Source organism: Delphinus delphis, chromosome 17 (genome assembly GCF_949987515.2).
Source record: "Delphinus delphis chromosome 17, mDelDel1.2, whole genome shotgun sequence".
In the NCBI taxonomy this organism is placed as follows: domain Eukaryota; kingdom Metazoa; phylum Chordata; class Mammalia; order Artiodactyla; family Delphinidae; genus Delphinus; species Delphinus delphis.
The window spans coordinates 52,289,653-52,306,357 of NC_082699.1; the positions used below are offsets into that span (position 1 = coordinate 52,289,653).

The 16,705-nt window shown below is 39.7% G+C and overlaps 1 protein-coding gene across 1 annotated transcript in view; it reads left to right on the forward strand.

The window, feature by feature from the left end:
- The first annotated feature begins 1,942 nt into the window (after positions 1-1,942).
- TRHR (thyrotropin releasing hormone receptor) overlaps positions 1,943-16,705 on the forward strand; it is a 41,568-nt gene continuing 26,805 nt past the window's right edge. Inside the window, exon 1 of the mRNA XM_060035238.1 lies at positions 1,943-2,731. Within this exon, the coding sequence (XP_059891221.1) occupies positions 1,943-2,731 (789 nt within the window). The remainder of the gene's footprint in view (positions 2,732-16,705) is intronic.

A 16,705-nucleotide genomic window follows, 5' to 3' on the forward strand; every position in this document is an offset into this window, starting at 1 on the left:
CGCATAGCACAGGGAGATCAGCTCGGTGCTTTGTGACCGCCTGGAGGGGTGGGATAGGGAGGGTGGGAGGGAGGGAGACGCAAGCGGGAAGAGATATGGGAACATATGTGTATATATAACTGATTCATTTTGTTGTGAAGCTGAAACTAACATACCATTGTAAAGCAATTATACTCCAATAAAGATGTTTAAAAAAAAAAATAAAAAAAATAAAAAAAAAAGTATAAAGATTTGCCCATGGGCTACTTCAGAGAAATAAAAATCAAGCCGAAGTACACTTTCCTAAAAAAGATTGTTTATAAAGTTTTGTTTCAGAGGCGGTTACCAGAGTGGCCCTGGTTTAGATTTCCACCTAGAGGTAAATTGACACAAAACATTGCTGGGTGCTACATGTTGGTTGGCAGTCCACAGGGTGGGTGAAGAGGGGAGAGGCGTCCAGAGCAGTTAGAGAGATCCTAGTAAGTGACGCAGAGCCAGAGGCGAAAAACAAAGTCCACAGATCATATGTGGGTTTAAATTGATGTTCTTAGCTCCAACAGGTTTTTAAAAAATAATCTTCATAAGCCTCAGAAGATTGCAGCTGAAATGGTTTAAAATCCATTTCAACTCATTTTCCATTCATATAATATGAGAGGAGGGAGTCAATTTCACTGGTTCACTGGAGAAATAGTCTAAGGGTTTCCCTAGTAGGGAAAGAAGTTGATTTCAGCTCAGTCACATATCTCAAGCTTCAAGGGCTGTGTCTGGACTGAGAAGGATCTGCCGCCCCCAAGTCCTATCAAACAGGGAGTGTAAATATATTTCAGGGCTGCCTCGGGTACTGGAGTTGCTGTAGAACTTAGACTATAAACAACTATAAGACCAGCTGCCTCTGGACCCCTTGCTGGTGATTTCAGCCTTCCAGATTAGAACTGTATCACTAGCACATTTAAAAGTAAATCCTTCAAGGGGAGAAGATTATGAATCAGTGAGGACTGACTGGCATTTGCCATTGTGAGTGTGTGTGTTTGCGCGTGTGTGGGAGGGGGGCGGGGGGAGACAGAGAGCGAGCATGTTCTCATTAGGGGACGATCTACGATTTGACAGGCTCTCTGCTGCTGCTTCTGCTGCTGCTTCTGCTGCGGCTGTATGGTCTGTCATCAGTTGGAAAGGCTGCAAGGGTTTAGAAGAACCGCAGTTCTGAAGACAGAGCACTGCTAAGTAGTCTCCCTGTCAAACAAAGTAGACGAGGTTTTCTGCAGCATTGGAAACTCACGCTTAATACTGCCTCATCTACCTGGGAAAGCAGGCAACGCTACAGAGGAAAAGGTAAGAGAAGAAATTGTTCTCTGTTGGGTCTGCAGGGCAGAGGGCATGGGGAGAGGTAGGTTCAGAGGCTTGCTATTTTGTAGCAAAGGGATCTCACCCTTTGAGAGCAGAGGAGGCAGATGCTAATTTTCTGTCAAGCTTGATCATTGAGCCTCTTGGCTTTTTCCCCCCTCGTATCTTTTTCTTCTCCATTGTACTTTTCCCAAGCATCTGAGAGATGTCTTTGTATTTATTTTTCAGGTAGCAGATATTGTTTCTTTTTTTTTTTCCATTGAGCACTCTTTCAAAACAAGGAGCATTTTCTGTGTCTCTTTTCTTGAGCATTTTTCTCCATTAAGAAAAAAACCGGTCCCTCTTATGGTAAGGTAGTCAAAACAGTTGTTCCATCCTACACTAGAGTTGCAATAAAAGGAGTTTCGGGGAGTACATATGAGCCCTATTACTGCGGAAAAATGGGAGGTGAAAGGAGAGGAGAATTACCTGTAAGTGACTGTGACTTGATCAGAATTGGTGATGCTGTGAATGAATATGAATTGTAATTCTTCACAGGGGGAGAGAACCACTGTGATAAAGGCAGGGCACTAGCAAGAAGATGTGTTGAGAAGTGTTTCAGAGAAACCTCAAGCCACTAAAGATGGAAAACGAGACAGTAAGTGAACTGAACCAAACCCAGCTTCAGCCTCGAGCCGTGGTGGCCCTAGAATACCAAGTGGTCACCATCTTACTTGTGCTCATTATTTGTGGTCTGGGCATCGTGGGCAACATCATGGTAGTCCTGGTGGTCATGAGAACCAAGCACATGAGGACGCCCACAAACTGCTACCTGGTGAGTCTAGCAGTAGCTGATCTCATGGTCCTGGTGGCTGCAGGCCTCCCCAACATAACGGACAGTATCTATGGTTCCTGGGTTTATGGCTACGTTGGATGCCTCTGCATCACTTACCTCCAGTACTTGGGCATTAATGCATCCTCTTGTTCAATCACAGCATTTACCATTGAGAGGTACATAGCAATCTGTCACCCCATCAAAGCCCAGTTTCTCTGCACATTTTCCAGAGCCAAAAAGATCATCATCTTTGTCTGGGCTTTCACATCCATTTACTGTATGCTGTGGTTCTTCTTGCTGGATCTCAATATTAGCACCTATAAAGATGCTATTGTGGTGTCCTGTGGCTACAAGATCTCCAGGAATTACTACTCACCTATTTACCTAATGGACTTTGGTGTCTTTTATGTTGTTCCAATGATCCTGGCCACTGTCCTCTATGGATTCATAGCTAGGATCCTCTTCTTAAATCCCATTCCTTCAGATCCTAAAGAAAACTCTAAGACATGGAAAAATGACTCAACCCATCAGACCAAGAATTTGAATTCAAAGACCTCTAGTAGATATTTCAACAGCACAGTATCTTCAAGGAAGCAGGTAAGCAAATCTGAACCTCCAAGTCCACAGAGGAAATGTGGGAGAGAGTTCCCTGTGAGATGGGATCAACTTTGCCCTACTTAGCTAATGGTAAAACTAAAATACAATCATGCAAATGTGTCACAGTGTAAGCTTCTGCTCTACATATTAAATCCACCTCTAAAACAACTGAAGATCTAAAAATAGATGGGAAAATGTTGATAGCACTTCAGCAGATACCAGTTCACATGCTATTAGGATATAAGGAGATATAACAAAAACCCTAGAATTCCACCTTTAAAATGTTTGCGCCTCTCTGGGAAATGTTATCAAAATATTTAGACCATTTCTGGCTTCTATAGGGAGCAGCTGGATATTTTTAAGAATTCTATTGTCTGACAAATATTTGACAAGATAGTTTGAGAAAAGATGAGTCAAAACAGTAATGAAACTGAAGGGGTTACTGACTTTTTTCTTTTTTTTAGTCTTAGTGGAGAAAGATTCTATTACCTTCTCTTCCCCCTCCCTACAAAGTGTCCCAGCATGTAGCAGTTCAAAATGCACTTTGCTCAGGAAATGTTCTAATAAAAGGCTAACACCAGGACTTCCATTTTAAAAAAATTCAATATTATTTGTAACAAATTGAGCTTGGTGTTAGCCTTTGCCTCTCACTGTTGTGGCCTCTCCCGTTGCGGAGCACAGGCTCCGGACGCGCAGGCTCAGTGGCCCTGGCTCAGGGGCCTAGCCGCTCCGCGGCATGTGGGATCCTCCCGGACCGGTGCACGAACCCGTGTCCCCTGCATCGGCAGGCAGATTCTTAACCACTGCGCCACCAGGGAAGCCCATGAGTGTACTTTTTAAAGTAAGCACATGAATCATCCACACTATCACTTCCTAAACTCTAGATCAGCTGAAATATGAAGAACTGTAATTGGACATTGGGCACATAGTGAAATAAGTTACTAATAAATGTAGGTGTGTTAGACATGCATGAAATGAATAAGGAACTGTCACTAGAAAGAAGTATATACAACATTTTAAATGATACCATGATACTTGATTTATATAACATTTAGTATTAAAGATGCCCAGGTGATAGAAAAGACTTGAGCAACTAGGGAAGAGTTGAGCAAATATTGCCAGCTCTTAGATTTCTGTTGCTCGGGTCTAGCAGTACTACCTAATACAAGGCATATTTACTGGGCCTTGTATTGGGCATCTATTACCCAAAACTTGATTAAGGGAAACTTAGAGAGATCTGTTGGCCATCTGCCAAGACAAACATTAAGAGAGTAAAGAATACAATAAGAGAGTAAAGAATACCTACCTCTCAGTTAGAGACTAAACATGGGGTAATGTCTGTAGCAAAGAAGATCAAGGACTAGATTCATTCATTAGACTCTAATTTAGATCCTTGTTTTAAATTCTAAAAAATTGTTTGTCTGGTCTAATATCTTCCCTTTCAATTATAGTCATTAGCACCTATCAGCATTAATAATGTGCTTCAAATTGCTAATTGTGTTACACGTTCACACTCTTATTTCAAAGCTGTTACAAATAGGCTGCCCTTATAGAGGCTGAGTGGTAAGAGAAAAAGCCAAAGATTTGACTCCAAATACCCTGGGCTTTAAAAGGCCAGGGCTCTAATCAAGCTTGGATGTATGACCTTGGGTAAGCAGAACTCTCTGAGCCTCAGTTTCCTCATCTTTAAGGATAAGGATAAATAACAACCAGGGCTGGCGTGAGGGTTTAATGAAATACCTTATGAAAAACACCTAAAATAGAGTGTTGGTTCATCTGAATGTTTAATTAGTGTCATTCTGAGTTTTTTTAGTATGTTGGCAACTGTAAGGGAAATATTTATTCTTTAAAATATGCATTCACCATTTAAACAAAGATCATTTGTTGAGCAGGTGTGTATATGATATAGCAACTTCTCCAAGGAACTTTTTAATAATTAGGGCATTTGGAATTGTATTCAGAGCATTTGGGGTTGTCACAATAATGTCCCTGTCACTTAGCATCAGGAGCCTGGGATGCCAAATGACCTGAAATGTGCTAGACAGCCCTGCACAATGAAGTTCCCTGTTACAAATGTCAATAACACCCTCCTTGAGTAACAAGGGATGCCATATAAATCAAAAGAAGTGTATTGAAGTAATATGTCATGTAATTCAGTCTTGATTATAGATAGGAGGAGAGTTCAGAGAAAAGAAAGGAAATTGTGGGTCTAGAGGGATCAGAGAAGCCTTCGTGGAAGAGGTGGCATTTTAGAAGGCTCTGGAAGGATGAGGATAATTTGGAAAGTAAAAGTCAAGAGGGACAGCACTTTACACAGAGAGGACATGGCTGGGATGAGAATGGTATGGATTTGGAGAAGGGGTCAGGAAGGGGATTTTTATAGTATGTAGTGATTTGGTTGACTAAAATGAAGTCTTTGGGGAACAGCAAAAAGTAAGATTGGATTGATGTGTGTGTGTGTGTGTGTGTGTGTGTGTGTGTGTGTGAGAGAGAGAGAGAGAGAGAGAGAGAGAGAGAGAGAAGGAGAATGAGGGGAAAGGGCTGTAGAGAGTCCCAGCTATCAGGCAGAGCAAGGAGTTTGAACTTAGTGCAGGGACAATGAAGAAAGTGAGTGGTGAGCAGGCGGCAGCAATGAGGAAAGTGATGTTTGGGGACAATAAATCTGACAGCTGTGGACCAGGCAGGATTGGAGGCTGAGAGACTTGTGGCAGAGGGACCACTTTGGAAGTTGTTGGTAGTAATTCAGGCATGAAGTAGTACGACTCTCTATCAGGAGAATGTAAAGTAAGGTGTGAACCAGAGAGAGCTTTCAAAGAAAGAGAGGGTGAGATGTGAACATATCAGATACAAAGGATGAAGAGGGAACAATTCAATGTGGCTTCAGGGTTCCGAGTCTGGAAGAACGGTAGTGCCTCCAATGAATGGAATGAGAACCATGAAGGGGAGTCAGTTTTGTCCAGAGTCAGTGACCCTTTGATCTGGCTCCTCCTCTTCCGAAACGGTTCTTTTCTTAAACCTTCCAAAGGTTCTAATTCCACCTCCTATAACCCAAGGACTATTATTCTAATATTTTCTCTGCATGTTTTTTCTTTCAGGCAATTTTAATGTACATTTTAATAAATATTCTGTCTGGACCAGGTCTTTCTAACCAAGTAATGAAGGTCAAATGTGCATAGCCTAAAAGAACTACTTTTTAAGAAGAAATAAGAGAGTATTTATATGTAAGGGACAAGTGTGGGGTTTTTGTTCGTTCATTTGTTTGCTTTTAACTTATATCCCCTCTGCAGAAAATTCAGACCAGAATCTTTTTTCTTCCTATTATTCAGATTCAATTATGTTTTAGGAAACCAACTAAATATTTGGTAAATTCAGTGAAACAAATTACTCAGAATAATGGCTTGGAATTGTGTAGACAAAAGAATTATCTGATTGATGAAATCTTTTGCTTTACAATTGGCTGTGATGATAATGGAGGCATGGTTTAAATGGTCACATTTTTCCCATTTCAGCTCTATCTACACACTCCCAAAAGATACGTCTCTGTTCAGTCAGTTCAGGTGTTCAGCATTGTGTAGATAAAATATCTTTATCATTGACTGCATATTTCAAAGGAATTGATTGGATCTTTCAGTATTTTGGAGACGCAGAAATATCTTGGTAAAGGACTACACTATGGATAAACACATTCAATTCAAATATATTATTTCCACAGGATACGGGGTATGCAGAATATTTTACAGATCAGGCTATCAGTTTCATTTTCAGTTGAGTCACACTAACATACTTTTTTGTTTGTTTTTTACAGTATAACTGGTGGGAAACTGTGCAACATAGTCCAAGTTTATGGCAAAATTTTCATTGTGGATTTTGTTTGGCTTAAAAAGCCTTTGAAATGCCAAACAGTCTTTGTTTACACAAATTTCTTAAAAGCCTTCTACCTTCCTAGAGGAATTTTGGTAGCCCAAGAGACAAAGGCAGCTTTCCTTTTAAAGCAATATATGCCTTTTGTTGCTGTTACTGCTGCTGATGATAGAAAAGCAGTCATGTATTATGGAAAACACAGAAAACTAGGAATAAGAAAAAAGGCATCCTTTACCCCATCTCTCAAAACCCACAATTTATTAGCATTTAGTCATATTTATTTTCATGTTTTCACTTGATCTTTTTTATATCATTATAGTCAATATACAGATATATAATTTTATATGCTGTTTTTACACAAAATGTGAAATTAACCTTCTCAAGAATAGCACAGAGTAAAAGAAAATGGATAAGATTGTGAGTCAGTTTTTCTCAGCCGCAGTTTTCTCATTAATAAAATGATACTAACAATTCCTCATGGAGTTACTCAAATCAGATGAGATGCATCAGACAAAATTTGTGAGTTTTTTTGGGTTTTTTTGGTCTCTCCTCCCTCCTGTACCATCAGCTACCCTTCCATCAGTCCTTTACTTCTCAGTGACTTCCACTCCCCTAGGCAGCCTCCTGACTCTGACTCTTGAGTAAACCAAGTAGGATGTGCTCATGGAAAATTAAGAATTCAGTTAAAGAAAGGGCTTAAATGTGTCTTTTCTCTTCTCCCCCTGCCTCCCTCCAACTCCTGCCTCAAGTGTTACCTACTTTTTAAAGAAGAAATTTTGAACAAGGAAAGACACTTAAGAAACAAAGGAAAGCAGGCATAATGGTGGCAGTAGGGCTGACATTTGAAAACATAAAGTCCCTTAAGTCGTGTGGGTAGCTTAATCAACGATTAATCTTAAAAGGCATATTGGTACTTCCCTGGCAGTCCAGTGGTTAAGAATCTGTGCTTCCACTGCAGGGGGCACGGGTTCCATCCCTGGTCGGGAAACTAAGATCCCACATGCTGCAGGTGCGGCAAAAAACAAAAAACAACAAAGAAGGGTGTATTAATGATACTAAACTCTCCAGCATTAGGCCTAAATCAGAGGTTCCTCAAGTTTACTGGGACTGTTTTTGTACTGTTTTCACAGGTCCACCTTTCATTTTTAATTGTTTTATTTGTTCCATTTTTCTGGGTTCAACTATATCCTTAATAGTATAAAGATCTCTTAGATGGGAAAAAAGTGCAATTTTTGTAACTTACCACAGAGTTATCTAAGTGTGCAATCTTATTTTATTATTAAAGAAAAGTTTTCCATTTTCCAATTCACATCCTATATAAGGAAAAACTACGTATGTCATAAATTGCCTCAGTGAAAGCGCCCTGCAGTTACATGTTTTGTGTCCTTTGGTTAGATGAGCGCACATTGTGTATTCCCAATTTTACGCCTGCAGCTTTGAGACATAATTTCACCAGTAAAGGAATATAAATTTCCCTGTATGCCTACAAAAAGGAAAAACCTGCACTCGTACAGAATTCTTGATTTTACCACACACCAAAAAACACCTTAAAATCAGCTAATCTTGAAAATGACAAAGTATATTTCTTTACGTAGCCTCTTGTGAATTCTTCAAATTGCAGATATTCCAAGTTCCAGACAGATTAAGTCTGGGCTGTTACCATGTTCTTAGTCTCCTTTACTTTTTTTATGAGTTGGGGGAAGGGTGAAAGGTAAAAAGCTAGAGCTAGGTCAACATCAAGCAGAATTTTGCAGTAGGTCACTTTATATTCACTGTCCTCCTCAACTTAATGAAACATTCATTCACAACCCTAAAAGCACCAAGTGCTGTCCTAGGTGGGGGCGCTACTGGGATATAGAAAGACACACTCTTCATCTTCAAGGGGCTCACTATTGGCCATGTACACAAATAATCCTGAGCAGACCATTATGTTCTACAATAGAGGACGAAGCCTCCATGAGGGGAAAAGCAAAATGGCGGAGAATGGAGGAAAGCTCTATGGAGAACATGGCATTGATCTGGGCCTGTAAAGATGGGCAGAATGTCTAAAAGCAGCAATAAGGAGACAGAGAGAAAAGGAAGAAAGTTCAACAGAAAGAGAGGAATAGATAGGGGAGGGACTGGACACGTTCAAGGAGAGAGTAGTCTAGTATCATTGAAGTGGGGCAATGAAAGTGAACTGTCTACTGAGGGAAGCCTGAACCAGATTGTGGTCTGCTATATCTAACTCCCATCTCTCCTCCCCATCCTTGACCTTTGTCACTCTACCTGCTTACACCCACACCCATGATTACAACTCCCAACTATGAAAGTCTAGTACACAGCTCTAGCAAAGACATCTTCCTGACCCCTACGCCTAATTGAGTTTTGGACATCGTGTAATTACATCAAATCCAATATGTCTAAAACTAAATCCATTCTTTTTTCCTTCGTAAACCCCTACCTCTTTTTTTCTTTCCTATTTTAGATTCCCAAGCCACAAATCTAGGAGTCCTTCTAAGTTCTTTTCTGTCCTATATACTCACCCCAAATCCAAGTAATAGTCAAGTGCTAGTGACTCTAGCTGATAACTCATTATTTGACCTACTCCGTCACACTACCATTGTCCTAGTTCACTATTTCTCACCTGCTCTATTTCAGGACACACCTCACCAAGCCTCTCTGACTCCCATTCCTCTGTCCCCCCACATCATTCTGCACATTTCTTACTAGGGGGTTTCTCTAACAAACAGATATGTTATTAAAATGCTTTAAAGTTCCCGGAGGCCTAGAGTTTAAACATCTTAGCATAACAAGTAAGATCCTGGCTCCTTTATATGTTTTTAGCTTCATCACTTATGGCTTTCCTAACTCAGACTTTATGCTCCGGTGATACTGAATTATTTGTAGTTCTCTGAACTTGCTATGTTCTCTCAGCCAGAATACCTTTCATCTGGCAAACTCTCAGTTATCATCCAAGTCTCAGATCAAACGGTGCCCCCCATGCATCCCATCAAGCCTTCCCTGAATGTCTCAGGCAGATCTATGTAACTGGATGCCTAGCTATAACCATGTGTGTTAGGTATTCTACCTATGTGTCCACAGTACATTGCATATACTTCTGGTTTAGTAATTCTTATATATCATAATTGTTACCTGTTGGTCTTCCCATTGCCACTAACATCTGTAAGAGTAGGGCCCGTATCCCCAGTGCGCTCAGCACTGAATTTGGCATGTCACAGGCTCCCAGAAGAGTTTATAGATAGTCATGTGTTGCAGCCAAAGAGTACAGGCTTTGCAATACAGCAGGTGGCTAGCATTTCTTCCCAAATCTATGTTCAGTGACATCACACTAGTTGCTTAAAATTGGTCATGGTTGGAGTACTAACACTGCAGAAATCAGCAAATATGACATTTCAGGGTGCCTCCCTTTTTTTGTGGAGAGCCAGTTGTTAAATACTGATCAGTACACTTCTCTCTGTGTGTGTATCATACATAATAAATGAAAGTGTAAAAGAGTACATACACGAATACTTTGGAGCTAAGTCAATTCCAACACTCTATTTTGCTCCCTGAAAAATTATTGTTTATTTATTCCATATCCTTCACTGATTTTAATTAAAATTTATTGTCTTTTATTGAATGTCTTTTGAATTCCAAAACAGAAAAACTAGCAACCAGCTAGTATGATAGTGAGTTTGTTACTAGATAAGACTTTTGAGCAAGATTTCCCCCTTCCAGACAGAACAGACTGACTTAGAAACATGGCGGACTCAAATCATAATTTACTTTTTGTACAGAATCCTGTTGGCTTTCCAAAGAGCCTTTCAGATATCCTCCCCAATGAGACAGCTACATTGGACTGAATGCACAGAGATGCAGAAGGATGGCAACTTAAGGAAGGAAACAGTGTGAGCAGAAGTATTAAGATGAGAATAAACTATCCGAGCACTCCTATGTTGCTAATTTTCCTAAAACAATTTGCACACATCATCTTCTTTCAAAAAGAAACATCCCCAATCTCCTCTGACTGGCTTTCAAAGCCCTCTAAAATCTGACCTTTTCATCATTTTTCTGGCTTTTTTCATCCATTGTTTCTTTAATTTAATAGACAATTATTGAGCACCAATTTCATGTCAGGCATTACTCCAGAAAACCAATAATAATTACTGTCTTATGGGAAATTTTTGTAAAATACAAAAGATCATCATTCAAAAATGGTGATAGTATTGGGGTAGTACTTTTGTTTTTTTCAGATATATACCCAGGAGTGGAATTGCTAGGTCATATGGTAGCTCTATTTTTAGTTTTTTGAGAAACCTCCATACTGTTTTCCACTGTGGCTGCAGCAACTTACATTCCCACCAGCAGTGCACAAGGGTCTCCTTTTCTCTACGTCCTCACCAACATTTGTTATTTGTGCTCTTTTTGATGATAGCCGTTCTGAGAGGTGTGAAAAAACAAAAACACTAATTTGAAAAGATACATACACCTCAATGTTCACTGCAGCATTATTTACAATAGCCAGGACATGGAAGCAACCTAAGCATCCATCAACAGTTGAATGGATAAAGAAGATGTGGTACATATATACAATGGAATAGTACTCAGCCATGAAAAAGAATGAAATTTGCAGCAACATGGATGGACTTGGAGGGTATTATGCCAAGTGATATGTCAGACAGAGAAAGATAAATACTGTATGATATCAGTTATATGTGGAATCTAAAAAGTAAAACAAATCAGTGAATATAACAAAAAAGACATAGACTCACAGATATAGAGAACAATCTAGTGGTTACCAGTGGGGGGAGGAAAAGGGAGTGGGGAAAGTTAGGGTTAGGGGATTAAGAGGTACAAACTATTAGGTATAAAATAATCTACAAAGATATATTGTACAGCACAGGGGATATAGACAATATTTTATAATAACTATAAATAGAGTATAACCTTTAAAAATTGTGAATCACTATATGGTACACCTGTAACTTATATAATATTGTACATCAACTATAATTTTTTTTAAAAAAAACACTTGGAAAATACAAAGTTAGGTTGCACAGTGCGCAGAAGAGGCAACGAGGAATGAGTGAACACCATACATAAGGCTGGAAAGCAGGCCCTCAACAGAGAAGAGTCACTTCACTTTAGAAAAACGAGTAGGTGTTCTCCAGGCCAACATGAAAGCAGCAGAATTTACGTAGCCAAGCAGAGCCCAGGGTAAGACCTTGGAAGTACCTGTGTGCCACTGAAAGCAACTAAATCTGGTTCTAAGGCACCAGGGAACCACTGAAGAACTCTAATAAGGACAGTGGCAAACTGGATTTGACTTTCGGGAACTTCACTCATAAAATTTTACAATGAAGCCAGCCCATAACCAGGGAAACAGAAATGAGGCTTTTGCAATCAGAGCAAAAAGCAAAGAAGACTTGAATTAGGGCGTAAGAGTAGAGAAGTCTAGGAAGGATATACAAGAGTTAAATCAGTGGAATTTAACTACTAATCTGGCAAATGAAAAAGAAGTTCCTAAAGTGAGTCCCAGATTCTCACCTGGAGTGACTGGGCAGGCAGTGGTGTTAGCAAGCATGACACAGAATACAAGAGGAAGAACAGTCTTAACTGTTCTTTTTAAAGTCTTAACTTTACTCCTTCCGCATAGATGTGGGCGTGTCTCACCAGATTCTCCCATGTATAATAAGCTCATTTGATTTTGCAACCTTGCTCATGCAATTTTTCCCACCTGTAAAGCCCTCCCCACTCTTCATACCTCCCACCTCTCTGAAAAGCTCAAGTTCCCAGCTCAGGCTGCAGTGAGAGCCAGGGGTCCCGTACATTGGACATCTACCTGAAGGCAGAGTCTAGCATGAGCTCTAGAGTCAGAAAAATGTAAGTTCAATTCTACTTCCTATCTCTGTAACTTTGAATACGTTATTTTACTTCTTGATACTTGTTTGTTCAAATGTAACATGGGATACTAATGATACCCACTCATAGGGTTGCTGTGAGGAAATGCTTAGTACATAGTAAGCATTTAAAAATGCTTATTTATTACATTTAAATTATATGCTATAGTTAAAATATTATTTACCCCGCTTTATTCATGAAATAGCAAAAAATACAGACTGGTGATTCCCCAAAACAACAAAGTTTAGAGGTTATAATAGAGGTTGATCTTCCAGGCTGATCTAACAGCATATTCATAAGATCAAATTAATATTTCTTGAGCTCTGCTATGTGCCCAGAGAAATACATTAAGCACATTAAGTTTATATGAACTAACTCAATATATCTTCACAACAATCCTGAGAAGTAGGAACTAACTGTAGAAGAGAATCTGGAGGCCAATGAATGCAAAGTGACCTGCTGGTTGTAGCAAAGCCAGGATTTTGACCCAGCACACCTGCTCCATTTCAACCACAGGGCAAGAGAAAATCAAATAAAGGTGAGACTGGTGAGGGCTAAAGTAAGTTTCCTGGAGGTGGATGTTTGGGCCGGGTTAAAGAGACTGAGAGGAAAGAGGTCGTTCCAGATAAAGGAGGGAGATGGGAAGGATATGACAGTATTATCAACAGGAGAAAAAAGCCCAGAATTTTAAAAAGCATTTTCTGTCTGAGGAATAGTAATGAGATTAGTCAGATGTGGGCCAAAAGTTTATGGGAAATAAATTTGGAGGACATGCAGACTGGGGCTGGAACAGTGAGACCAGAAAACCAAGCACAGGACCACCACCTGCTTCCCCAAGCCCGTCATCAGGCTGGTGACCAACACCAGGGAAATCACATTCTATAGGGCGCAGCTATCCCAGCCTTGGAGTTTCCCTTCCAATGGGCCCTCGTTAACCTCTGCCGATCCATTTACAGGACCATCACCGGTTCCCTCTTTTCATGCCTATTTCAAAACTTTCTACTCTCCTGAAGTTGTCACACCTGGAATTTTTTTCCCTCTGAAATCTGCCCCCAACATCCAACCTCTCCTCTCTATTGCTACTTCCTTAATTCCAGTCTCATGTCCTCCCTGCACTGTAGACCAGGAGGCTGGTCTCTCTGCCTCGCCAAACTGTTGCATAAGCATTCTAACCAACTTCCCTGCCTCTTAGTTGCCCTCTTCCAATTCATCCCCCAGGGTGCTGCTAGAATCATCTAAAATGCAAACTTGATAACAGCATCATGCTGCCTGAAGTCTTCCAATATCCTTTTTCCCTATAGGTTTAAATCCAAGGCCACAATCATAGCACACTGGGACATTTATGTTCTGCTCCCCACTTACTTTCTCAAGCTCATCCCCTTTCTGTCCCCCACATACCATTCTACAAGCAGTTTCCTTATCTGGCCACACTCTTTCCTGCCTCCAAGCCAGTGTACATACTCCCCCTGCCACGAGCATTCCATACAGATGCAAGAACAAAATGCTACAAATGGGAGGGACAAACACCAATCCCTGCCAATGGAGAAAAAGGAAGCCTGCTCTGCGTCATGACCTATGAGAGGGTCAAATGAGGGCCTGTGCGCACCGCATTGCTGTAGTAATTTGTTCAAATGTCTCTCCCACCAGATTGTATATCCCACAAGGGCAGAAACATTATCCCATTCATTTTTGTGTCCACAGTGCCTGTCCTGGCACCTAGGGACATACTGATAAATGACTAAACTAGTAAAGACTGGATATAAAGGTAGAATGATCAAGTATGACTCCAAAGATTTTTTCAGGAGACCAAAAATGGCAAAATTGTTGAAAGAAATGTTAAGGGAAAAGATGTTAAAAACACTGTCAGAAATCTTTAGCTTAAGATGAGGATATGGAAATTTTACATTGTAAGTATTTAGGATTTGGAAAAATTTAGACTGATGAGTAGTCAGAATCGGATATGTGCATTTGTGAACCAGTAGAATCAAGGAAAGAAGATATGACTAGGGTTGAATTTATTTATTTATTTATTTATCTATCCTTTTTATTGAACTACAGTTGACATACAATATTGTATTCATTTCAGATGTACAACATAGTTATTCAACATTTACATACATTATTAATTGATTACCACTATAAGTCTAGTAACCATCAGTCACCATACAAAGTTGTTACAATATTACAGACTATATTTCCTATGCTGTACATTACATCCCTGTAACTTATTTATTTTATAACTGGAAATTTATACCTCTTAATGCTCTCTACTTATTTCACCCGACACTCCACCACCCTACCCTTTGCTAACCACCAGTTTGTTCTCTGTATCTATGAGTCTGTTTCTGTTTTCTTTTGTTTGTTTGTTTTCTTTTTTAGATTTCACACACAAGCATACTTCATTTTTTGCACTTCACAGGTATTGCAATTTTTGCAAATTGAAGTTTTGTGGCAACCCTGGGTTGTTGGATGATGGTTAGCATTTTTTAGCAGTAAAGAATTAATTAAGGTATGTATATTGGTTTCTTTTAGACAAAATGCTATTGCACACTTAATAGACTACAGTGTAGTGTAAACAAATTTTATATGCCCTGGGAAACCAAAAACTACATGTAACTCGCTTTATTGTGATATTCCCTTTATTGCCATGGTCTAGAACCAAGCCTACAATAGCTCTGAGGTATGCCTGTATAAGTGAAGTCATATAGTATTTGTCTTTCCCTGTCCCACTTATTTCATTTGGCATAATACCCTCTAGGTCCATCCATGTGTTGCAAATGGCAAGACATCATTCTTTTTTAAGGCTGAGTAATATTCTATTATATATAATAGATACTTTATATATATATATATCTCACATCCTCTATCCATTAATCTGTGGATGGATATTTATGTTTCCATATCTTGGCTATTGTAAATAATGCCTCAATGAACATAGGGGTGCATATATCTTTTGGAATTAGTGTTTTTGTTTTCTTCAGATAAATACCCAGAACCAGAAGTGGAATTGCTGGATCATACAGTAATTCTATTTTTAATTTTTTGAGGACCCACCATACTGTCTTCTAAGCTGGCTGAACTAATTTATAATCCCACCAACTGTGCACCAGTGTTCCTTTTTCTCCACATCCTTGACAACACTTGTTATTTTTTTTAATTTATTTATTTACTTATTTACTTATTTATGCTGGCTGTGTTGGGTCTTAATTTCTGTGCGAGGGCTCTCTCTAGTTGCGGCGAGCAGGGGCCACTCTTCAACGCGGTGCGCGGGCCTCTCACTGTCACAGCCTCCCTCGTTGCGGAGCACAGGCTCCAGACGCGCAGGCTAAGTAGCTGTGGCTCACGGGCCCAGTTGCCCCGTGGCATGTGGGATCCTCCCAGACCAGGGCTCGAACCCGTGTCCCCTGCATTGTCAGGCAGACTCTCAACCACTGCGCCACCAGGGAAGCCCACCAACACTTGTTATTTGTTGCCTTTTTGATAATAGCCATTGTGACAGGTATGAGGTGATATCTCAATGTGGTTTTGATTTGCATTTCCCTCATATCAGTGCTGTTGAGCTTCTTTTCATGTGCCTGTTGGCCATCTTTATGTCTTCCTTGAAAAATGTCTATTCAGCTTCTCTGTCCATTTTTTTAAATCAGGTTGTTCTGTAAGAACATATATATGTGGTGTAAGAAAATGGTCCAGTTTCATTCTTTTGAATGTAGCTGTCTGGTTCTCCCAACACCATTTATTGAAGGGGTCTTCTTTTCCCCACTGTTTGTTCTTGCCTCTTTTGTCGTAGTTTAATTGACCACATAAGTGTGGGTGCATTTCTGGGCTGTCTATTTTGTTCCACTGGTCTACGTGTCTGTTTTTGTGCCAGTACTATACAGTCTTGATTACTATAGATTTGTAGTATAGTTTGAAATCAGGGAGTGTGATACCTCTAGCTTTCTTTTTGTTTCTTAAGATTGCTTTGGCTATTTGCATTCTGCTGTGGTTCCATACAAATTTTAGGATTATTTGCTTTAGTTCTGTGAAAAATGCCACTGATGTTTTGATAGGAATTGCATTTAATCTGTAGATTACTTTGTATATTTTATCAATATTAATTATTCCAATCCATGAGCACTATATATCTTTCCATTAGTTTGTGTCATCTTCATTTTCTTTCATCAGTGTCTTATAGTTTTCAGAGTAGAGGCCTTTCATCTTCTTGGTTAAACTTATTCCTAAGTATTTTAT